This window comes from Trachinotus anak, unplaced genomic scaffold, assembly GCF_046630095.1.
Source record: "Trachinotus anak isolate AG129_WGS33_773 ecotype Australia unplaced genomic scaffold, CSIRO_AGI_Tana_v1 ptg000002l, whole genome shotgun sequence".
In the NCBI taxonomy this organism is placed as follows: Eukaryota; Metazoa; Chordata; class Actinopteri; order Carangiformes; family Carangidae; genus Trachinotus; species Trachinotus anak.
The window spans coordinates 29,406,277-29,431,832 of NW_027273853.1; the positions used below are offsets into that span (position 1 = coordinate 29,406,277).

Sequence of the window (25,556 nt, forward strand, 5' to 3'; positions counted from 1 at the left end):
GAGACAGAGAGAGAGAGAGAGAGAGGGGGGGAGTGAGAGGAAGAGAGGGGGGGGAGAGAGAGACAGAGAGAGAGAGAGAAGGAGAGTGAGAGGGAGAGAGACAGAGAGAGAGAGAGAGAGAGAGGGGGGGAGTGAGAGGAAGAGGGGGGGGAGAGAGAGAGAGAGAGACAGAGAGAGAGAAGGAGAGTGAGAGGGAGAGAGACAGAGAGAGAGAGGGGGAGAGAGAGAGAGAGAGAGAGAGAGAGAGGGAGAGAGAGAGAGAGAGACAGAGAGAGAGAGAGATATATATATATAGAGAGAGAGAGAGAGTTTCCAGTTTTTCTCTTTATTCCACTGAACATTTGAACCATTTTAACTTCTGTGTTTTTATGTAAATAGATTTATTATTATTATTATTATTATTATTATTATTATAACTCCCATTGTGCTCTGACCATCACTTCAGAAACACTTTGCCATAAACAGATGCAGATGAACAGCTGGATGCATTAATAGACTCAGTTCCATTAGCAGCTCTGTGACAGTGTAAACGTGTGTTATCTTTGTGAAGCTGTTGTGTTGGATTTCATCAGGTGTACCTAATAAAGTGGTCACTCAGTATATGTGAAACTGGTTGTGTCCTGTTTATTAGGACCATGTGACTGACTGTCACAGATCAGTTCTGTCGAATAACATTTCCTCTTGACGTTAATCCAGAGTCAGACGTGTTTGCTGTAAATTAGACGTACTGTCTCTCAGTTTCCCGGCTGGTGCTCTAACACCGGATTGGACTGAACAAAAACCCTACACGGCTGAGGGGCGGGGCTCTGTTTTCTGTTCCTTCAGTGCTTCCTGTTAACCCTCATGTCTAAAGACCACAAAGTACCATGTGCACTGAAGAGCTAAGACTCAGGACTTTGCAGAAAACACTCGGGGCTGTGGCCCCCTGAGCCCAGCCCTGGTGCCGCCTCTGACTGACTCAACATCTCTAATTTAAAACTGCAGCCAATCAGATCAGATCCTGGACTGACTGACTCTGTACCCACCAGGAAATCCCTCTGGGGTCCTGAGGCAGGTTGAGTTTGACTGATGTAAAACTACCGACTAACGGTGTTTGTTTGACTTGTTCTTATTTGGTGAAAAAACAACTAAAAGCAAGGGAATGAAATGTGGTCTATGTGACAGAAGTTAGTCACTGCAGGGGGCCTGAGGGGGCTCACACTGATCTGAAATCCTGACAACTGAAGCTCTGAGTTGTTGTGTCCCTCTGGTTGTTAACAGTCCTGATGCGAGTGGGTCAGAGGAGGAGCGGGGGTCTGTGTGAGCAGTTTGATGCCCTGGAAGCAGATTATTACTCTTTTCCACTGTGAACTGCTCCGTCCTGAGACATTCAGTGTGTCTCTGTGCTGCTGGGTCAAAGCAGGCTCCTCTCAGGTGAGGCCAGTGTTTAAACTCAGCCTCAGTCTAATCTGATTTGTGGCTCCTATAAATAGCAGAGTGGTGACTGCAGGAAGGCTGTCCTCTCAGCAGGGGAAGAGTGAAAGTACTGTCTCCCTTCCTCACTGAAATCAGCTGAAATCCATCTTCATGGCTGTGTTTGAGATGAAGTCGACATGTGGTCTCGGCTCCGGCTGAACAGACTCTCTGGCTGTTTTTCAGGACGAGGCTCTGCAGCAGGGATTTCCAGATTTCCAGATTTCCAGGTATGAGCGGAACCAGCCGGCCTCCAGGTCGAGCGGATGGCCGCTGTCAGGAGCTTCATTGATTAATTACTGTTGACCCTAATTACTGAACTATCCAGCATCTATTTCAGGGGACAGACCTGCATGTCCAGCTTGGCTTAATCAGTGTTATAGGGCTGCAACTAACAATTCATTTCTTTATTGATTAACCTGTTGATTATTTGATTAATTAAGTGTTTAGTTTAAAAATATAAGAAATAAAAAAAAATCTGATCAATCATAATGATCATCATCATCATTAATACTCATGCATTAATCAGACTTTTAGTATTGTGACTACACTTCCCATGATGCTTTGGGGGATTTAAACAGGAAGAGTGATGTTGCCAATGTCTCATCACCAGGAGCTGAATCAGCTGTGATCAGCTTTATTGTGGAGGGACATCAGAGATACTGATATCCTCAGGAAGTGATGTCACACTGACCCAGATAAACATATGGTTCAGGTGTGAGGGTTCAGGTGTGACTCAGTCAGGAGTTAGTTTGATGCAGATCGTCAGGCTCGGGCGGAGGAAACGCAGTTCAAGGTGACGTCTTCAAATATCTTGTTTAGTCCAAATCCTGAAATATTCCATGAAGCGCAGCCAGTTCTTATGTCTGAGATCCTGAAACCAACAAAGTCTTTTGTGTTTTTGCTTACAATAACAATGATGATCAACATAGTAAAAGATGAATTTTCTTCTGATGAATTAATGGAAAACTCCCTGTGGATCTAAAAGAGGAAGCTCTTCATTCCAGGTTCTGTTGTAGATTTTTGTTGACTGGTGTAAAGGTGTGAAGGTGAGCCTCCAGCAGACAGGTGCATCAGTGCAGTTTAGGTGTTGGATTTCAGCAGGATTGACTGTGTCGTTGTGAGTCGGAGTGACGTTGGTAAAATGTTCATTTCAACCCCTGAAAAAGAAAATTAACTCTGACAAAGGGGCAAGTAGAGGCCGATTGAATTCAGATTATTTTTACAGGTTCAGGTTATATTTCAGACTTTTTGAAACACTGAGCTGACACTTTTTCTGCAGTAAAAGACCATCTAATTCAAACGATGCTGTGATTGGAGGAGGGGTCTATCGCCTGAGGGAATATTGATTTAACGTAATGAAGCCTGAGTGATGTGAAAACATTGTCCTTAAGGAGCCTCTAAGCTCATCACGAGCCTGACTGCACTGACGGGTGAAATGGAGCGAGCCTCCCGATCTGAAGCTGCTCCTGTGCAGATGGGTCCAGCAGATTAGTTGATGGCATTTTCACGCTTTTTAAGCATCTTTCATTAAAGTGCTTGACGGCGGCAGAGGTGAAGCACCTCTCACTCTCCTCTGCTGGAGACGATGCTCCAGAGGCTGATATTAAACACACCCTCAGCCTCCTGCAGGAGGAAGTAATGGCTCAGAAAAGCTCAGATGACTCTTTCATCATCGCCAAGCCGAGCCCCCCAGTAGGCCTGCCCATGAAATGACACTAGTAAGGTTTTATCATATCAGAAAGTTATGTTAACAATTTGCATGAACAAAGTTGAATATTCAGGAAATCTGCAGTGCAGTTCCCTTAGTATTCTCCATGGTACTGGCTCTTTTGTGAAGATTTTCACATGAAAGAAGAGATCGTTTGTTTTCCCCCCGCAGCTCATAAATTAGCTTAGCCCGTGGGCCAAGTGTCCAGAGGTTACTTAAAGACAGTGTGTTTAATAAATTGGAAAACACTCTTTTTAATAGTTATTATCCAAGTATGAAATGCAATCCTTGTTATCTGTGCTCAGGCATAATTACCACCCGTGGGATTTCTTTATTAAGTGTTAAAGAAGCAGCTGTGAGGAGAGACTTCAGAGTCAGATACAGTAACATCAGGATGTTCAGTCACTGATCAGACAGGACACGGTTCAGCTTCAGGGACGAACCACCACCCGTGAGTCTGAGATTTGGAGACTGATGTCTGTGAAGATTAGTACTTGGATGTTTTGAGGCAGCATCGGCCCAAAACAACATCTGTTTACATCTGTTTTCCTGGTGGTGGCAGTGATTGTGAGCACAGGAGGATGTTATATAGATCAATGTACAGCACATTTACTCTGATGGTGGAGCTACAAGCAACTGGTCTGACCATCAGGAGCAAAATGTGGTTCTGTGTCTTCTACTGAAGGACATTTTGACATGTGGACAGGAGGAGCTGGGGTCAAACCACCAACCCTGTAGCTCCACCTGCTAAGCCACAGCTGTCCAATCAGTGAAGAGCCACAAAGTCTTGAACATGTAGTTGTGTGTCTGAGCTTGAATAAATCTGAGACAGAGCATGGTCTGGGTCACAGCTGTGTTTTAGTATGAAGCCTGGTTTTCAGTTGCTCTGTTAAAGTGTCTGCATTGTGTGTTAATATAACACTTCCTGTAACTGTTTCAAATTAAAAGCCCTGTAGTATTTCAGTGGACGAAAACCCTTTATTTCAAAACAGGGTTTTATTGTTGTGCTGCAGGAAGCGTATTGTCTCATTTCCTGTTGTTTACATGTTATTCAGATCTGCTAGTTTCTTAAACAGATAGCAATGACTCTCTCTCTCTCTCTCTCTCTCCCTCCTTCAGTAATAATGATTTAACGAGAGGTGTAGACCAGAGCCCCCAGTCTGCATCCAGACATGGTCCATGGTCTGGGTTTATACCCAGACTGTTTGAAAACAAGTCTGTAAATGTAGAGACAATGAGCTGAGTTAGAAACACTGAAGACTGTAAACAGCCCTGACAGAACCTGTTTCCTGTTTGTATCAATTCATTTTGAAGCACCAGCCAATGGGGAAACTCCAACTCAGTCACATGGCATTCAGCTGACCAATGGTGGAAAGATGATCACTCAGTCAGTCAGTCAGGGTCATTCTTGATTGCAGGTTCTGGCCCTGCTGTTGTGGTCCATCCAAAAAGACTGGTCCACATCAGAGTTATCCCACCAGGACCAGGACACTCATGTTGCCCTGTGAGGAGACAGTTTGACTCTGTGTTATATAAATGCTGTGAGAAGATCATGGTCCTGATTTTGTTGGATCTCTTTCCAGAGCCAAACTCTCCATCGACGGTCAGTGACTCTCGGGACAATGGAGTCCTCTGTGGATGAAGAGCTCCAGCTCTCTAACACTGAGGTGACACAAGAAGAACGGGATGAGGATCCACCTCAAAACCGAGACCTGGACCAAGTTTTCCAGGACACTGAGAGTTTCAAACAGGAGCAACTAAGTCTTCACTCTGATCAAGATCAGGTTGTTGTTCAAGATAAAGATGGTGCTCAGGAGGACGTGGACGTTGGAGATCAGACATGTCTCCCAGATCCACCTGAGAACCAAATCCAGGTTCAGGAAGTGAACCAGAATCCACTAGAAGTCCATGATGGTCGTCAGCGAGCTGAGGAAGAAACACAAGAGTCTGATCTGTCTCTGGTCAACCAGGATCTGTTTGGAGCTGAGCAGATCCAGGACCAGGACCAAACAGCTGATCTGGACAGAGGTGAGAATTTAATATTAATGGGTAATAATAATATTTTTGATAAAATTTCTCAGAACCCAAGTTGATGTCTGTCCAGTCTGAGCCTCCTCTGTCTGTTTGCCACAAGCTTCTCTTCAGGATCAGAACCAAGCTGAGCATCACTTAGTTCACCACGATGACTCAGACTTGGACCAGGTCCTGATGGGTGCAGCAGCCAATCAGGATGAAGCCGGGGAGCCAGGTGGCAGCGTCCCAGCGCTGGTCGTCACTCAGGCGGAGGAGGTGAGTGAGAGCCTGATGGTAATAAGCGACATGAACATCAGCCTCATGTTTATTCATGAGCTCAGCCGCTCGACGGAGCCAAATGTCTCGTCTTCCTCGGTCCCTTTGTTTCCCGCTCTCTCAGGTAAATCTTTCCTCTCCACATTTGCAGCCTTTGTTCTTTGTTTAAACGATGTCTCTGATCAAGTTCAAAGCCCGGCCTCCCTGACAGCTTCTCTTCATCAACACGACACTTTTCTGTTTCTCCAACTCATTTTCTTATTTTCATATTACTGCGCTCAGAGTTTGGAGCTGTAATTATGGATTCAGGTCTAGTTTCCACACGTCACATCTTAGGACTCGCTGGATGTTTTCAATAATGTATTTGTTCATTGTGAACTATTTTAAATATTCTCTTTTTCCAGAACAGTGTGTTTGAATGACGAGAGGAGGAATGATCTTACCGGCTTTTATCACAAACGTCCTGACAGTTTTCTCTTTCTGTTTTCACCAGCACAGTGTTAACAGAACCACCATCGTTCACACTGTGACTTTGTTTTCGTACAGTAATAATAATCACAGAAGTCTTCGGATTAACTGACGGATCAGAATTTTGTCAAAAATGTCAACTTTTTATTTTTATTTTTTAGCATTTTTCAGATACTTTAAAGTGTTTTAGAGTTTTTTTTGAGAATTTAATCATTCAGTTTACAGCTGAAACGATGAGTCTTAATTAACAATTATCAGTGTATGAAAATTAACTTTAAATGATTTTGATAATTGTTTCATTGTTAAAGTAAATCCTCAAGAAAACAACTTCTCTTATCACAGAAAACCGAGTCTCTTTAATCAGGACACATGAAGGCTTCAACTGTCATCATCAGGTGTTTGATTGATCGATTATCAAAGTGATCATCAGTTCATTGGATAAACACTGAGGCAAAGTGGGCAACTGCTCAGGGGCCCCAAAAACTCCAGGTTAACTCCACATCATCTGGGTCTGTACGACTTAAGAATCTCAGCTGTGACAGGTTGTCCATCCTCCATCATGAGGTCCTGGTCTTGGTCCTGGTCTGTGTCAGAATCCAGTTCACACACCTGGACTCTTTGAGTTTATAGTTGTTGCTCAAGGTCATCGTAGGATAATTGTGACAGTTAATGTCACAATCAATACACCTGACAGGTATTTGATGACGGACTGAAAGCACCTGATTGTCTTCTGAAGCTCAGTCAGTTCACTTTCATCTCACTGTAAATATTCCTGTTTTACAAGCTGCAACAAAACAAAATGACTTAAATATTTAATTAATGATCAAGATTTTCTGTCAGTTAATCAACCTTCATCATTTCAGGTTCAGACTGCTGGTTGGTTTCTGGGTAAATAATGAAATTACCACGTGGTGTGAGGGTCAACAGGGGCCCAATGTTTTTGCCCCAGGGCCCCTCAGGAGGCAATTTCCTGATCCACCCTCCACTCCAGTTGGTGGCAGTAATGCAGTGAGAAAGGAGAGCGGCAAAACAAGATAATAGAACGTGAGAAGGCTGAAAGGTTCAGTTTGTAGTTTTCTGAACCTGGTTCCTGTCAGGATCAGGTGATGGTCACCTGACCACAGCTTCAGCCATCTTTGTCTCTATAAGACCAGAGGTTATAACACGTCCTCTGAGCAGCTACGTCTCCAGGACAGACTGGAGGCTACAGTGAGGAGAAGGGCCGGAGCTAGCTGTTAGCATGCTCACTTCTAGCTGTTAACTCTGCTGAAGTTAGCACGCTATGTTGGTGAGTAATAATGAAGTTTGATGCTGAACTCACAACGTTTCATGGTGAGTAAACAGCTGCTAATGCTAACATTAGCGATGTAGCTGTAGCTAGACTTATAATTTAATTTAATTTAATTTAATTTAAGGAGAAGAGGAAATGGGGCCAGGAATCATTTCGTGTCAAGCGTACGAGGCAGCTGTGGAACGTCCTGGTTTCCACGTGTTACATGAATCTTGCAGCAAAAACAGAGAAAAGACCATAGACCGTATATAAAAATGGACGTCGACGCCGGCTCCGGAAAATGAAGCCAATGTGGAAGAGCCTTAAACCTGCATTCTATCTACTGACCATCAGGGGGCGACACCACTGGTTGCAAAAAGAAGTCCGATTGTATGGAAGTCGATGAGAAAATGACCCTACTTCTCACCTGGTTTATGACCCCAGGAAACATTTTCAACGAGTTTATGGTCTTGATTGCTAGTTTCAAGTCTTCTTCAATACAACATGATGTTCATTTTTAAATTATAGTCCCATTGAATTTAAAATAGACGATAAAGTAGGGTATGCATTGGGGCGTGGCTAATGTATGATTGACACATTTTGGCTTGTCAATCAAGAGCAGTCCTTTTTCACAGAACCAACGATATTTAAATTTAAATATTTAAAAGTTTACCTCGACTTATGGAAAATGACTTCAGATTCAGCAGCGCTGCGTAGCCGAAAGATTGATGCCGTTGTCAGGTCGACAGTTTAGGTGGGCGGGCACAGTGACCTCGGCTCTTAGGTCAGCTCCACCCCTCGCTCCTACTCAGCTCCACCCTCTTCTCCAAATATGGTTTCTTCTGGTTTCAAAAAATCAAGATGGCGGCAGCCAAACTGCAAACTCGAGGCTTCAAAACGGCAGTTCGCAAACCAATGGGTGACGTCACAGTGGGTTGCCACTTGGAAAAGACCTGCTGATGTCATAGTGACATCACACCAGCAATATTACACAAAACTGACAAAAAATACAAAGATATTTTTTAACCATTTCAGCAGCTGCATGTGGAGACAGAGGAGTAAAACTAAATCAGAGATGAATTAAAAATGAGGAGAAATCTAACAGTGAAGGTCCAGGCCACGGACCTGGATGGATGACGGCATTGACGTCACATGGACCAAAGCAAACCCTAAATGACATCCTGCCAAATGATGAGCAGATTTTATCAGTAAACACAGAATACAGTGATAAAGTAATTACAGAATGAAAACTGCACCACCCTGTTTCTGTCACCTACACAAGCTCCTCTGTATAATCGAACAGCTTCAGGAGGAGCTCCTGCAGGTGTTCCTAATAAACTGAGTATACACGGAGGTTCAGCTGAGTGTGTTTGAACCTGCCTCTCTCTCCATATTTCTCTGATAGATTCCCATTACCCGCCCTCATGTGTACATGCTCACTGATCCGAACCGTCTCCAAATAGGTTTCCTCAGAGCCGCAGCGGAGGAGCACTTAAACCAAATTGACTTTACTGATGTGAATTATGAAGATACTGATATCATGCATAAAGTTATTTACCCCTCAGAAGAATTCAAATAAGTCTTTCCCTCAGATGCTGATACGGGAACTAATATGAATGCAAATAGGATTAGACTCCTGCATTAGTGTCTGATAAACAATTTACAGGCCTGAGTGTTCACGGGGGGATATGCTCTCTGCTGCACGGGGAATCACAGATGCCAATCCATTCGGGGTGGGGGGGGGGTCCATTCAGCACCTCATCAGGGTTAACCCTCCATCTTCTACTGTTATTAGCCGTCACCGTGCTGCTGCTGTGGCAGCGCCACATCATGTCTGCATCGCCACTGCAAAACATCCTGAGCCCAGCCGATCCTGCAGAGGTGAGAGGTCATCTCACCGGCGCCGAGGTCCAGCTCAGCTTTGATCTGATCTGATCTGCAGAAATAAAAACAGATGGAGTCGTTGAGGAGACAGCAGCCTGATTCCAAACTGATCAGTGCAGTGACACCTGTATGTTCAGGTATTTGTCCTCTCAGGTGAGAGTAGAGCATGACAGGGAGCGAGGATGATGATGTGATGAAGGTTATCTGGCTGTAGAGTTTATTGTGTCTCAGCCAGCTTCTTCTGTAGCTAAGAGTTGAACCTGTTCACTGAACAGACCCAGCAGACCAGGGTCTACGTGTACGTCGTCCACGTTGGCCAATCATCAACCGTCCTACCTGGTGGATTCCTGTGAGACCTGAGCAGAGTCTTTCTACTGTTCATGTCACTGTGTCCTGGTTCAGAGACAAAGCTCTGGTCTACGGAGGATTTTCACTTTGTGTCACCGGTTGTTCCCGCCTTTACCACTGTGTCACAAAGTGTAGCTCCTGTTGCCTAGCAACCTTGACAACACCTAACTGTTACACTGACATTAACAGTGTGATCCTCAGACTCTCTGTGCTGTTTGTGCACAATGAATCTTGGGATATGTTGGACCATGAAGGATCCACCTGTGGGAAAAGAAGGACACACCTGAAGGAGTTTGAGATGAGACAGTTTGGTCTCTGCTGTGACACAGTCGTCTTCAGATGAGGCCCTGAAGGACGAGACCCTGAACTGAGACACAGATAAAGCCACTCTTGTATTGTCTCATCTGTAACTGGACACACACCTGGTGTTTAAATCAGGACAGTTTCAGTCTGAAAGCAGTCGATGAAGTGAAGTGTGAGCAGCAGCTGGTTTTTCTCTATTTCAGTTTGTTATTCAGATGAATCTGTAAACTAACTGTATTTCTGGCAGACACCTCTAAATACTACAATACCCATGGGCCTCGGGCCAAGGCTGTGAGGAAGAAGCTAGTGAGAGGTGAGAAACTGTCAGTTCAGTTTTCAACAGGACACAGAACCACAGCTGCTGAGTTCACAGGCTGTTAATGAGCTGCTCACATGACACAACTCTACGCTGTCATTGGATGTTTTTTGCTGAAATGCATGTTGGGAGTTGTAGTTAACTTAATGTCCAGGAGCTGGTACTGTTGAGGTTCATCATTAGGTCTGGAGACCGAAGCAGGACAGGTTCAGACTGTGAGTCTGAACCTGCTCACACTTCACCTGCACAGGTGTTCATCTTCACGTCTTTGTGATTACCTGCAGAGGTGGAGGCTTTACTGGACTGGTTTATTATTATTGGATGTTTTTGTTCAGACTTTATTAAATTGCAGAATATTCATGTTTTATCCCTGAGACATCACAGCTCTGAGCTCATGTTCTATCAGGCCTGAAGTCAAAAGAACATTTAAAGTCCTGTCAACAGAAGTCGAATCAGCGACATCACTTCATCCTGCGACATCTTCAGTCTCAGCTCTGACACACAGTCAGTTCATTCTTCTTCGTTGGTGGCATGTTCTGACTCAGTCGGCTTCATTGTTTCCCTTCAAGATTTCACACTGCTCACTCCTCACTAACTCTTCATCTCACTGGGCTCGTACATGTAGGTATCAGGACACTGAGACTCTGACAGTCAGCAGCACCAATTAGATTGCACTCAGTGTCGTGTTACTGCGAGGTCTCTTCCTGTTCAGGTGACAGTCAGACCCTCCAAACAAACCTCAGGCGGATCCCAGACACGTCACACGTCACATGCTCTCTCTACGCTTACAGCAGGGATCATGTGGTTGTGAGTCTGCTCATTTAACGCCACACATCAAACATGGCTGCTGTAAGGTGTTCTCTCACTGCTGCTCAGACTGAGGTGATGTCAATTAAAATCCTAACAGCTCGTTCTCGTGTTTCTGTGCAGCTTCAGTTCAGTTCATACATGAACATCACACCATGACCTACACAGCTGTTCCTGGTCTCTCTCTCTCTCTTTTCTCCTCTCTCCACCCCCCCACCCCCCCCTCTTTTATCTCCTCTTAAACCCAACCGGTCGAGGCAGACCCCCCCACCCTGAGCCCGGTTCTGTTGGAGGTTTCTTCCTGTTAAAAGGGAGTTTTTCCTCCCCCCTGTCGCCAAGCGCTTGCTCTTTGTGGGAACTGTTGGGTTTTTCTCTGTAACAAAGTAAGGTCTGGACCCGACCCTGTAAAGAACCTTGAGATAATGTATATTATGATTTGGCGCTATACAAATAAAATTGAATTGAATTGAAATGAATTGAACATGTTCATGTTAACACACACAAACTCCCTCCACAATAAAGCTCCAGAGAAACAGAGGCTGCAGAACTTCACTGAGAATCCTCCTGTTTTTCAGTTTCCTTCTGTGTCACAGTGAAACAGAGACATGATGATACACTGCAGACAGCAGCTGATCACAGCTGATCACAGCTGATCACTGTACTTCATTTTCCAAAATGTGAACAAATATCAGTCGTAGCTCACAGTGTAAGTCACTGAATGACAGTGACAGTGTCTTTTGTTAGTCAGATCTGTTCCCACTGTTGACCTGAGCCTCACACAGATACTTGATACACCGTCAGTGACTTGAACACAGTTGAAAGTGAAATTGTTCTTCTCAGTCAAACTCTGTGAGAAAATCTAAAGTATTTCTCTGAAGTGTTGTTTAAATGTTTCCATAGTTTCACAATGTTCTGCTTTTACACTCAGTATAATTCTATTTAAACATCATTTATTTCTCCAGCTGGGTTTCTGTGTGTGCGTCAAACCTCAGTGACACACAACATGCTGAACATGTAGAGCAGTGTAAACCTGAGGCCTGCATGTGATGATTAAATCTGAATTAAAAGCGCGGCAGGAACCTGGTTTGAAGTGTAAAGCAGTGTCATCATTATTTACAGTGAAAACGATGTAGTACTTGAAATAATTAGCTGAAATCAAGATGATAGGTGTGACGTGTTTTATCAGGCCTTTCCCACTGTGTGTGTCTGTGTGTGTGTTAGTCTGCCTTTGTCTGTGTGTATATAAATGTGTGTGTGGCAGGGACAGTGGTGAGTGGAGCAGTATAATTAGCTCTCCTGGGACTCCCGTCCGAAACAGTTAAAGGACACTTGTGTCTCTGTGAGATGTTAAACTGCTGCTGCTGGTGTCTGTTGCAAACTGAGGCCTAATTGTAGTCAACAGGCCCAGGCGGCGTCGGCTGTGTGTTATGAAGATGAACGCCACTTTCAGGGAGGCAGACGCACATTTTGTTGAACAGTAAACACTGTCTCATATGTTAATGCTGCAGCACCTGGAGCTGTCTGAGGGACACGAGACTGAACTGATGGCTGGTGGTTCATGTTGTGTGGTTCACACTGAGAGGGTGTGTTGTTTGTGTGAGGACTATTCCTGGGGTGTCACACGGAGAGCAGGTAGGAGAGGTTTGCTCATTTACACATCAGCTTCATCATGAACAGCTGATATATTTAGTTTCTCAGTGTGATGTGAATGAGTTTAGAAAAGCTCCTCAGGATCCAGGACGTTTGGTGAGACGGGACCTGAGTCGCACACAGTGAGCTGAGACGTGAGACTCGACTCTGACTCGAGTTTCCTGAACAATCTTCACTTTATTTCTCTTTTATGTTTTTGGTGCATTAATATGGAGGAGATGTCTGATGAGCTGAATGTCATTCCCTCTTATAATTTATGACTTAATGGATGAAGGAGTGATGATGATGATGATGATGATGGAGTACTTGCTCTGAATCCTTGAGACCTGCACTTGGCCTCATACTGTGTTGGTAAAATAGATAAAAGAGAGAGAGACGTACTGAGCTCATGATTCTACTTTTCCTTTATTTTGAATCCTCTCATCAGTAACGAGTGAAGGATCAGAGGGATGTGATCAGGTCTTTGTCTCACAGAAGCTGATTAATTGATTAATTGACAGAAAAGAATAAAGATCAGCAGCTATTTTTCTGATTGATTGATCATCTCAGTCACTTCCTGGTTTCAGCTTCTAGAGTCTGAAGAGTTGATGCTTTTCTTTGTCGTCACGGTGAATGAAATGTCCTGCGGTCATTCATTCATTTGAACACATTGTCAGCTGTGGGATACTCAGATCGATTGATCATGAGAATAATGATTAGTCTCAGCCCTCATGTTTCCCCTGTGTTTTCCAGTCTCTATCGGCATCAGCCGGGCCACCAGTGAGTCCAGTGGAACCACCAGAGAGACCAGCAGACCTGGTGACCCCTGCAGCTGTGAACCTGTTCACTGAGCCCAGTCTGAGCTCCAGCAGTGATGGAGGAGACATGACCTGCTCCGACCTCCTGTCTCTGAGGAGCGACTCCTTGTCTCTGGCCAGCGAGCCGACCATCTCCAGGAGGGTGAGTGACAGACGAACCTCCCTGTGGTGCATTGTTCACGTGTCCACAGGCCTGAGGGACACATGTTGAACCTCTGGGAGAAACACTTCTTATTGAATATTATATTGATTATGATCAGTTTTTACAGTAGTGTTGTTTGATTTCTGATGTTTGACTGTCTGAAACGGTCCTGTTGTCTCCGTCCAACCTCCGTCCAACCTCCAAATATCTGAAGTCACAACCAACCTGTCAGGAACCAGTGAAAATGGGAAAAAAAACCGACCTCCATCTTGTCAAGATGAACCTCCTGAACTGAACAGCGGCGATACCCCCCCACAAAACATTCATGTCCCTGTGCAGATCCAGTTTCATCAGCAGGAACAGACGCTCCCTCTTTACCGACGGGTCACTCGGGGAATACGGAGCTCGGCGGACGAGTGCCGAGCCTGTGGCGTAATCATAATTCCCTTGACCTCCGGTGACCCCTGTGAGCTTTGACAACGAGGGCCACGCTGCAGAACAGGCGGCTCCTTTCAAAGCGCCGCCTGCTCCTAAATGGCTTTTTCATTTCTCAGACAATCACACGGCAGCGCCGGTGAATGAGAGCAGATTACATAAGGCTCAGGGTCCCGGGGTGAGATAAGTGCTTTTCTCCAAAAAGCCGGAGACTAAGTGCCACACCGGCGACGTTGTTATCTGACTCCGCTCTCATTAAATTTCCCCCCGACTCGAAGCCTGATTTGAATGCATCCACTGGCAAAACATGATTGTTGGAGAATCTCAATTAATATGATAATGTGTGCAGATTTTTCATTACTTACATTAGCAGAGGCCTCATGACGCCAGAGCTGATCTGACGGGTTTGTTCTGTCTGTGGTTTGTTGTTCTGACTTTTACCTTCATCACCTGAAAGAGAACAGTTTAAGGCTCAGTTTCTGAATACAGGCTGTGTGCATTTCTCTGTGGACTGAGGCTTTGATACTTTCACAGTATTAATATAGAACCTGGACCTGCTTTATAATCACAAACACATGGACATCGACCTTTAGACTGTGTGGAGCTTTAAAGAGATGGTGGACAAACACAGGACAGTTTAAGACCCAAAGGCAGCAAAGTGTTTTTGAGTTTTCATCTCCTCATATTCCTGGAACCTCGTGGTTCAAATAAACCATCACAGATCATTTCTGTAGGATTCACTTTCAAACAATTAAAATGTTCAGTAAAAACAATAATGACAAGGTTGATCAGGGTAACACACACACACACACACACACACACACACACACACACACACACACACACACACACACACACACACATGGATTTAACAGGTAATATTAAGCTTGTGATATAATATCATCATATATATCATCATATTTCTCCCTCTACAAAATCCACCATAATGAAACAATGAGTGAAGATGAAGGAAGAGCTGCAGCTTCATCACTGTGACTGAACTCATACAGTGGGGGATGGGGATGGTGGGGGTGTGTGGGGGATTACAGAGTCTGGAGTCCCTTTAAGTTACACAGCTTAGTCCTGTGTCAGTGGAGTGGACTTCATCACAGCCTCTAATATGTTTCTGTCCGTCTCACTGGGCTGTTGAGGGACATTTCATTTCAGACAGACTCAGTGAGTCGTGGCTGCAGGGCTGAGTCTGACTGGAGTTAAAGAGGAAGTCCCGCCCACACCGGCTCCTGTAAGAATAAATGAACCTGCACCCTCTTCTTAAAAATATCACACTACACGACTCAATAAAATCTGCTCCCTCACTAACAGCTGCTGTTGAGACTCAGTTCAGAGTTTTTCTCTTATTTTGAAAAGTTTTCTTCAGACACAGAAATTAAATCATGAGAAGTTTTCAGTCATGTGGTCGGACGTGATGCTGGCGAAGCGTCGTTCGGATTCTTCAGCTTCTTGTTTTGTTGTTGTTTGTTTACTTCAGTTCGACCTGTTTGTTTCCCGCTCTTTAATTCCTCTGAGGATCGAGCTCGTCCTGTCGTCCTGCAGTTTAATCTGCTAATAACTTTAATCAGAGCAGAGAGCCGATGACAGATAAGACTTATTGATCAGAGCCTCAGAGGCTCCTGATGAGACACACCTCAGATTATTTATCTGATTAAACTTCGTCTTTTATTTTGAAGTTACACAGAAGTTTTTATTTCTCTTGATCTAATCGTTTCGTTTTATGTGAAACTGACAAAAGTGATTGAGACAAAAAGCAGAAACCAAAACATCAGAGCTTTAAAGGTTAATTCACCCAAAACGTTCATTTTCTGTCTCTGTTCTTCTTAATGCTGCGTCTCCTCCTTCCTCTGACCGGCCTCTAAATGCCCCCCCCCGAACCAGCTCTGCAGGATTTCACTGCTCGCCATTTTGACGGAGCGGCTTGTAAACACCACCAATTAGGACGGTCAATTGGCAAACAAAGGGCTGCTCCTGAATGGTGATGAGAGGTGGGAGGTTTTCCTCCTGCCTCTGTAGCTGACAGAGGATCTGAGGGGGAGGAGGGGGAGGAAAAGCCAACCGACTGTGTTTTGACAGGATGAATAGATGGAGGAGTGGAAGTGGCTGGGAAAGGCTTTGTTATGCTAACAGAGGATATTTTGTTCAGGAGCCCATTCATGTCTCCTCAGCACAGAGTTGTATTTTCTGAGGGGCTGTGAAAGGCCTCAGGAAGGGGGAGGGGTGGGGGGGGGGGGTGTCACTCTGAGATCCAGATTTCTCTTCTCCCAGGACGATGACATGATAACGATCCTTCAGGGGACCTGGTCTACGAAGGTCTGGCCTGTTGTAGTTGTCATAGACCACGAAGGCCGAGCTGAACTGACACGGTTTCTACGGAGGATTTTCACTCCGTCACCTGCTGCTCCCACCCTCACTGTTACCTGTCACACAAACCTGAGGTTCTCAGGTCCTTGGTTTAACAGTTGTACCTGTTAAACAACACTGACACTAACAGCTGATCCTCAGACTCAGTCTGTGCTGTTTGACAACAGATTATTTACATCACTGCTGCAATGAATCATGGAATATGTTGGACCATGAAGGATCCACCTGTTGGAGCTTCTTTTGTCCAGGTAAAGAAGGACTCACCTGAAGGAGCCTGTGAACTGGGACAGTCTGGTCTCTGCTGTGATGCAGTCGTCTCCAGATGAGACTGAGACACAGGGATGGACTGGTTCCCCTGACTGGTTCTCCTGAGAACCTGTAGACAGTTCACAGAACAGATGAAACAACAGACAGGTGAAGTCTTCCTGACGTGGCTCCCAGAGCTCGTCAGCTTCAGAAAACAACAGAAAGAGACCAAAACAGACGACAACAGAACTACTGATCTGAATCCAACCTGACTTGACTCAGGTGTGTCAGAGCTCAGACCTGCGCCAGGTTAAACTTCAGTTTGTGATGTCAGATCATGAGGTCACTGTTTCGTGCAGAGTATTAACAGCTCACAGAGTGTTCAGATCATGACAGTGATCGACCTTCAGATACCCCCCCCACACACACCTGGCAGATAAAGGCAATGACCTGCTGTTTACCTGGCTCACCTCTGCTCAGGTGCTCTCACCTCTGAACTCAATCAAACTGGTGTGTTTTCTGGTTCAGGTTTCTAACAGATCAGGTTCCTGGTCTCCAGAGGATGAACCGTGCTGACTCAGCCTCAGCTGGACGCTCTGTTTACCGCTGATCAGCTAATGTTAGCTCTGTTTACCATCAGCTAATGTTAGCTAATGCTGCGTCCTCATTTCAGACAGGCCTGCAGACACAGTTTCTTACCTTTAATTCACCTCTACAGCGTCACTCAGTCAAACTCCTCAGTGAGTGAGTTGTCAGATTATTAATGAGGAGGAAGAGGAGCAGCAAGAGGAGCAGCTTCCTCCTCCTCCTCCTCCTCCTCCTCCTCCTCCTCCTCCTCCACCACCACCTCCTGGGAGTCTTGTTCCCTCCAACAGACCAGCGCTCGTCTGTCCACAGTCAGTAAATGTCCATCATAACACCAGGAGTCTCCACCACTGAGTCGTCCTGCTGAGCGGCATCAAGCAGTGTTTTACCTTTCACTACCCATAATCCTCTGTGTGTGTGTGTGTGTGTGAACCTGAATCACTGTGGAACTGGACACATACAGTCTGACAGAGGTGGAGATGAGTCTCCATCTGTTCACATATCGAGACTCATCACTCTTTACACCTGAGGAGGAGGAAGCAGACGATGATGATGATGAAGAAGAAGAAGAAGTTCTGTCGCATCAACCTGATTACTCACAGCTGTATCACTGCTCCATCACATCCTGTCAGTAATGACGTCAAACACTTGAACAGTTCGTTACCTGTAACCAAGTCCAGCTCCTCCTCTGATCCAGGTCCCAGCTCCTCCATCAGGAGGAAACTGATGCTGGTTTATTTGAGTATTTCCCAGAGTCCTTTGCTGAGACTCCGTCCTGATGTGTGGACGACGGCACTTGAGAGAAATCAGACCAAACAAGTGGAGAAGTGCAGAAGCTGTAAATGGAGGAATGAGTGGAGGAGGAGACATGAAAGGGATTTATTCATGTGTGTGGAGGAGAAATGAAAGAATGAATGAGACAATGGGACGGAGCTCATTAACACGTTCAGAGGAGACCTCTCCAATCTGCTACTGACAGCAGACAGTAAATAAAGATGTCAGGTGCAGAGATGAAAGCAGCTCCATCCTCTCTGAAGTGTGTTTTACTGAGCCTTTGAGAGCTGCAACAGTCTTTTTAGGGATTTAATGGATTCGTGAGATTCTCCCCCTGCACCCTCCTTCAGGGAGGTTCACTCTCAGTCTGCACGAATCTTATATAATGACTCACACTGCAAGCAATTACACAACAACTCATTTATCCCAAAGATGATTATTAATGCATGTCTGCGTCCTCCTGTGTACAGACTGCACCGGTCAGTCCACACAGGAGAGCAGATTTACTGCAGCTCTTTTCCATGGTAATTTTATTAATTAGTTCATTTCAGTTTCAGCTCAGAGCAAGAAGTGAAGTGCACATGTAGAGAGTCAGTGTGACGGGAAATTAGGACTTGATAAACAAGAAAAAAAGTCCTAATGTTCTGAGGAGAAAGTATTATAATATTAATTATATCATTAATATTATATTAATTAATTATAATAGTTCAAGATCACAAAAGACCAAATATTTGGAGCAAATAGAAAAAAAGTCACAATATATCAAGAAAAAAGTTTGTAGGGAAAAGGAAAAAAAAGAGAAAAAAGAAAGTAACATTAGTTATTGTACATATTTGAGTTTTTTAAATTATAAGTTTATCATATACATTTTTGTTGCTTACTAAGTGATGCAATATTATTTCAGTTTATTATATGATTAATTCATTTTACTTCATTGCTATTATTATATAATTTCATTATTAGTTTATTATTTCACATATATACCTGCTTTTGTTTACAGGGGGACAGGTGTCAAGAAATCAGGGTTACAATAATAACAATAACTATAACAATAATAATATTATATATCAAGGAAGAAAGTTTCAATATTTTGAGAACTGCAATAAAAAAGATGAAATATTTGAAGCAAAAAGTCATAAAATTACACAAATGTAAAAAGAATCATGTCAAGAATAAAGTCGTAGGAAAAAGGCCAAAATATTAAAATTTTTCTAAAACTAGATAACTTTATATAAAAAATTAAAATATTTTCATAGTATTTGAAGAAAAAATAATTAAGTAAGTAAAATTAAATAATTAGAGAAACTGATTTAATATCTGAAGATTGTAATATTTAGAGATGAAATCATTGTTACTATATTGAGGGAAAAGTCGTCATTTTTTTTCTGTCCAGTGAGTAAATGAGTAAATGTTTGTTGTGACCTGAGACAAAAGTATAAAATATGTGAATGTTGCTGTTTTTGTTTCTGTTTGTGCTTCATTGTTGACACTGGACAGTTGTTGACTGTGTTGTTGTGTTGTTGTTGTGTTGCAGAGTGAGGAGGACGACACCAGGAGTGTGACTGCTTCCTCTGTCATGGTGAGTCTGTGTTAGTGTCTTTGTGTGTGAGTGTGAACACACTCTGCCCTGCAGTCAGAGCCATCAGCACCCCCCCCCCCCCCCTCACCCCCACCCCCGACAGAACTAGCGCTGGCTGCTCATTGGCTGTGATGGCCTCCCACTGCTGTCTGACTGGAACCAGCAGATAAACTGGTGTTTAACTGGAGCTGAGACAGAAATATTAAAGTTCAGATTCATTGATCATTGATCAATATGCTGATTATTTTCTCTACAGATTGAAGAGAAACAGGAAACGTGGAGCAGCAGAGGAAATGAATGAGATAGTTTTGACTGTTAAAAACCTGCAGACAGGTGGAGTCTGTGTGTTGTTTTCTATCAGCTCTCCATCAGCCCCCCCCACCCCCCCCCCCCCCCCCCCCCCACCCCACCCTCTGTGTGTGCTGTCAGGCTGAAGGACAGCCTCCCTCTGTGTCTGGTTGGGGCTGTGTAATTAACATGGAGGTATCAGGTAAACAGTGAGGACGGCCCGGCAGGCCTCTGATTAAAGGCCTGGGTGGTGCTTCACAGCATCCTGCTGGCCAGTAAACACCACTAATGGCATCAGGACCCCCACCCCGCAGCACGGCGGCCCCCGCCATGGTTAGAGGACAACAAGGACGCGGGTTTACGGTGGACAATACCAACAGATGATGTAACAGTGGCGGCCTGCAGGCTGGAGGTGTGGTCAGACTGAGCAGCTACAACACAAACACTCACTCCTGAAACACCACCTGTGTGCTGCACCGCCGCCTCCTCCTCAAGGTGGAGGCTGTGAGCACTGAGAGAGGGACACAGACCTCAAACACACTAATCACAACAAACACTGAGGGACTCACAACCTCGTCTGCAGTTGTGAAACAGGAAGCTGTAGACGAATCATCAGACCTGTCTGTCACCTGCACAGGTGTTTCTCCAGGATCCTGGTCCATGTTGCTCACAGCCTCCATCGTCGACCTGGTTCCTCAGAGGAGGACACATTCAGACAAACTCACCGACCAGTAAAAAAAACAGCAAACATCAAACATAAAGAAGCTCTGGTGCCATAAATAACCCCCCCCCCCCCCCCCCCCCAGTCTCTGTTCCACAGGGTGCAGCTGGATCCTCTGGAGAAGGACTGGTGGAGGAGCTCAGCTCTGGGGAACATGGCTGCTCAGCGTCAGCTGCTGGCTCAGGATCCAGGCCTGGTTCTGAAGAAGGTACAGTTCTGGTCCCTGAGAGGAAACAGGATCCAGTGTCACTGTGTCACAGGAAGATCTGAGTCAGAGTCTGAGTCTGAGCTGCAGGTCAGAGAGGAAACTGTCATCCTCCAACCCAACTTCATCAGCTGATCCTGAATCTGATCACAGGTTGTTGTTGCTTTGGTCACTGACAGTTTGATACATGACATCACTACCTGACAGCTGTCGGCCAATCAGAGAGTGTCTCCATGGTACAGAAGGCAGAATCAGAATCAGAGTCATACTGAGTGAAGCCTCTCTTCTTCTTCTTCTTCTCCCTCTTCTTCTTGAGATAATGTATATTATGTATTTATATTATGTATATTATGATTTGGTGCTATACAAATAAAATTGGATTGAATTGAACTGAATTCTTCTTCTTCTCCTTCTTCCTCTTCCTCTCTGCCCTCATCAGGACTTCATCACTGTAAGTATCTCATGGTTCAGTAGAGTCTTAGTTCTGCTCACATGCACCAGCCTCTGAATACATGAACATTCCTGCAGCTCAGTGTAACGCTGGTCATTATCACCACCCACTGAGACGACCTCTGTTCAGACACAGTGTATGAAGATAAATGTGTGTGTCGTCCTGTGGATCCACCAACACCTGTGTGTTAAGTGGTCACTCAGCGCGGCGTCAGTGAAAGTCGATAGAAGAGATCAGAGAGGAAACAAGAGGCTGAAGGAAATGAAATGTTCAAAGAGCAGTAAACAAGTCAGTAATCTACTTGTTGAGATGAATGGGGGGGGGCGGGGGGATAATAATCCTGTTAGTTTGGAGAAGAAGCTGCTGAGCATCAGACGGCAGGTGAAGATGATGAAAATGGATGAAGATAAATCCCATCAGGCAGATAAACACTCTTTACACCTGAGCTCCGCTTTATCAGTTTAACAGTGAAGAGTGAAGAGCCTGAGTCTGTGTAGCTGCAGATGATGTCATGGTGACATCACACCAGCTGTTTGACAGACTCCTCCTCCACAGTGTGTATCTGCAGATGATGTCATGGTGACATCACACCAGCTGTTTGACAGACTCCTCCTCCACAGTGTGTATCTGCAGATGATGTCATGGTGACATCACACCAGCTGTGTGACAGACTCCTCCTCCACAGTGTGTATCTGCAGGCTGAGTCTGAACATGAAAACATATAAAGACATTTTGACCATTGTAGCAGCTGCAGGTGGAGACGAGCTCAGAGACGTTCACTGTAAAAATGATCAGACATGAGAGTCACTGACCACAGAGCCCAGTTATACAAACCTTCATCATCTCCATCATCATCATAAATGACCATAAACACTGAACAAGGAACAATCAACAGGTTCTGTGTCAGATACAATGATACCTGGAGTGTGTGTGTGTTTCTGTGTGTGTGTGTGTCTGTGTCTGTTTCTGTGTCTGTTTCTGTGTGTGTGTGTCTGTGTCTGTTTCTGTGTGTCTGTGTCTGTTTCTGTGTGTGTGCGTGTGTGTGAGCAGAGAGTAAAGTATTCTTCCTGTGTTTCTCCTCTTCCTCCTCCTGTGATGTAAACCTCGCTCTACATGAAGGGGGTAAGTTGTCTTCTCCTCTTGGTGTCGTTAACACTAATCATCTAAACACAACCAGGACACAACAACACACTCACTTCTGCCTCAATTAGCTGGCAGTGACATCACCTGCGTTGCTGCCTTCAGAGCAGTTAGAGAGAGTGGGACGTTTGGACATCTGCAGCTCTTTGAACACGGTGGAGGTGGTTAATGTAAACTGCAGCTCAAACACACGACGTCCAGTTGTCTGACGTGTCTGTGCACAAAACCCACAAAACCCACAATAAGGCAGCGTTGCTTTGCGAGGTGTGTAGCCTCCCTTCAAACAGTCTGACAGCTGCATGCAGACACACACACAAACCTCCTCCGCTCACACACACCCGGCCTATTTTTATCATGGCTGTGTTTCTGAGTCTGCAGGCGTCAGGTTAATGTTGGATTACAGAGCGAGCTGCAGGGCCCCGAGGGCCGGCGGGGCCCCGAGGGCCAGCGGGGCCCCTGGGCCCTGAGCCTCTGTTTGAAGTGACTGTTTATATATCTGGTTGGAAAGTTAGTCAAACAGTCACAGACACAAAATGACGGAGACAGTGAACAACAACAAAGAGATGCAAAATGACCACAAAAAATGCAAAACGACAACAAACACACAAAATGAACTCAGAGTGAGCGAGAGATGCAGAGAGGAAGTGGCTGCACTGTTTGTATTGTCTCTTTCAGTCTGGGGGGTCTCGCTTGATGAAGGAGCGCTGGGGGGGTTGGTCCACGGTGAGCGGTCAGAGGAGGATGTAGAAATCCTGCTCAGGAGGCGGCGGAGTGATTTCAGCAGCTCTGACGACGGAGACGTGTAATGACACTGTAATTACACGGCAATTAACACGCGAGCAGATGGAGGGAGCGATAAGTTCTTCACACAGCCAGACACAACAACAGAGGACCTGTGAGACGCCCCCACCCTCCCTGAGTCCACAGTTTGGAGGATTCAGTGAGCAGGAGCAGGACTGTCCCCCATCTGTCCTCCGTCCGTCCCCAGTCTGTCCCCAATCTGTCCCCCGTCTGTCCTCCATCTGTCCCCGTCTGTCCCCAGTCTGTCCCCAGTCTTTCCTTCGTCTGTCCTCCGTCTGTCCTCCGTCTGTCCTCAGTCTGTGGATCGATCAGGGATTTTTTACAGCAGCCGTCTCCTCACGTCCCAACATATGGTCCTCAGACTCATTGTTGAGTCAGAGTGTGATTCTACACCCAATAAAAGAGACGGCGTTTCAGCGCCGCACATATGGTCGTACTGTTGCAGACTGGCTTTGAAAACTCCCCACCAATGCCAGAAGTAGAATTTCACACGGCATTATGGGAGTCTAAGCTTCCTATTCAAGAGCTTTTGCAAAAGGAGCCCTCCATATGGCCTCGCCTAATGCGCACCCTCCCCCCTCCTCCCTGTGGCTGTGGACCTCCCCATGCAGAAATAACAACATCAATGGTCTCACCACTTGAGAGTATTACTCTGCTTTTCATGCTTCACTTGATCAAAACGGAAGAAGTGAAATTTCTGCCTTTTTGATCTGTGCTTTCCCTGCTGCTTTCAGACGAGTGGCGCAAACTCATCCCACCCGTCACTCCACCGCCGCCAAAGGGCCAACAGATGCCCGGCACACGGAGGCCGACTGTTGGTGGGCAGTTGGCATTTTGTGCCGGGTCACTGTCAGTGCTGCCCTTGTGGATCTGTTGGAGGGCGGTGGCTTCAGCTGGAGCGTCCTGCCGAGGCCGACAGGTGTCCGTCATGTTCGCAAATATGTAGATGTGCGACACGCAGTGTCTGTGGCTCGTGGTCGTCGACTGTTTCCCTGCGTCAACCATGTTTAAACAGCTTCACACACCTCGCTGTGGTGGCTGACAGGTAACTGGGTCTCCTGAGGACCGTTGTTATGCTGTGTTCCTGTTGTGTTGTTGTCATGAGGTAACACAATGCAGACGTGTTAAATGTTGAATATCTGCGTTTCTGCACAGTGATGATGCAGCTCGTTTTAAAACATTCAGACAGATTCACTGTTCACAGGTTTTAACAGCTGCATTAAAAACACATCGAGGTCACCGAGGTCATTGAGGTCATCACTGTGGAAACAGTTTGTCTTAAAGTTCAGTTTGTGTCTGTGATTGTGTGACAGTGTTTGTGGGATTGTCCAGTGTCTGACTTCATGTGTTTGTTTGTCCTCTAAAATCACTTCTCCTGGATCGATCAATACTTCACATTCATCAATAACCTGTAAAGTGTCAATCACCTTTTTTTTCAATTCAGTTTCCTGCAGGAAATAATTCCTCACATGTCGCCATAGAAACGTTTGATCCAGATTTTGTTCATTTGTGAGGTTTGACTGTGTGAGTGTGTCTGTGTGTGTGTGTGTGTGTGTGTGTGTGTCTGTGTGTCTGTGTGTGTGTGTGTGTGTGTGTGTGTCTGTGTGTCTGTGTGTCTGTGTGTGTGTGTGTGTGTGTGTTTCTGTGTGTGTCTGTGTGTGTGTCTGTGTGTGTGTGTCTCAGGTGGAGGCCCACAGTCTTACTGTGTGTAGGAAGATGCTGGTGGGGGGGGCGGGGTTCAGTTATCACCTTCTAATGAAAACCTGCATCAGCACCGCCAAAACAAACCTCCACTTACCTTCCCGGTCACCATGACGACAGGTTTTTTCCCTCCTCCCACCTGACGACTGTGTCCCACTCGATGTTCACACTCTCTGTCGCTGAACGAGGAAAAAGCTGTGGTGAATTAAATGGGCGGAAAACAGCAGAAAACAAGCTTTCATTTGTTTGATCTAGTTTAGGGGGGGGGGGGGGGGGGGATCACCCTGTCAGTGCGTCATGTTAACGTCCTGATCACCTGAGGACAGGTGGACTCGAGACAGAATTAAAGATGAGGTGAAATAATATAAAGATACACAAAACTCTGCAGCATGAAGTGGAGCCTATTATGTTGCGCATGAATTAATAAATACAACTTTCCCTGCATGAGACAGAATAACAATATCATTATCAATATCATTATCGATACACACAGTAGAGAAATACTACACAACATACTGTGCTGTAAACCTGATTTCACCTGTTCACCTGCTCCACGTGAGACACCTGCTGCTTTAACTGTGGTGGACTCTGCCTGTTCAGGGTCTGTGGACCTGGTCTGTGGTCTGAGCTGACCTCTGACCCCTGCTGAGCGACACCTCATCGTCTCATCAGTGACATCATCACTTCATCAGTCAGTTTCAACATGTTTTCATTAACTGTCTGTCTGTCGTCTCCTTCCCGCCTCTGGTCGTCTGATCCGTGGACATGTCCAGTTTGTGAGTTTCTCCCTGTGGTTTGTGTTTGTCCATCAGATGTT

At 45.3% G+C, this 25,556-nt stretch overlaps 1 protein-coding gene across 1 annotated transcript; it reads left to right on the forward strand.

The window, feature by feature from the left end:
• Nucleotides 1–1,383: 1,383 nt before the first annotated feature.
• LOC139608317 (uncharacterized) lies at nt 1,384–21,650 on the forward strand. Its single transcript, XM_071461947.1, has 7 exons — nt 1,384–1,413; nt 1,639–1,682; nt 4,747–5,191; nt 5,298–5,452; nt 13,231–13,437; nt 19,388–19,432; nt 20,527–21,650. The coding sequence occupies exons 3-7, from the start codon at nt 4,786–4,788 to the stop codon at nt 20,779–20,781; spliced, it is 1,068 nt and encodes a 355-aa protein (XP_071318048.1). The 5' UTR covers nt 1,384–1,413; nt 1,639–1,682; nt 4,747–4,785; the 3' UTR covers nt 20,782–21,650.
• The last annotated feature ends 3,906 nt before the right edge of the window (nt 21,651–25,556 follow it).

Bases quoted from the DNA above. Each gene is read 5' to 3' on its own strand.
- LOC139608317 (XM_071461947.1), top strand. From the start codon at position 4,786: ATGGAGTCCTCTGTGGATGAAGAGCTCCAGCTCTCTAACACTGAGGTG. The intron at 5,192-5,297 runs GTGAGAATTTAA...GTTTGCCACAAG, and splicing joins AACAGCTGATCTGGACAGAG to CTTCTCTTCAGGATCAGAAC. The intron at 5,453-13,230 runs GTGAGTGAGAGC...TGTGTTTTCCAG, and splicing joins TCGTCACTCAGGCGGAGGAG to TCTCTATCGGCATCAGCCGG.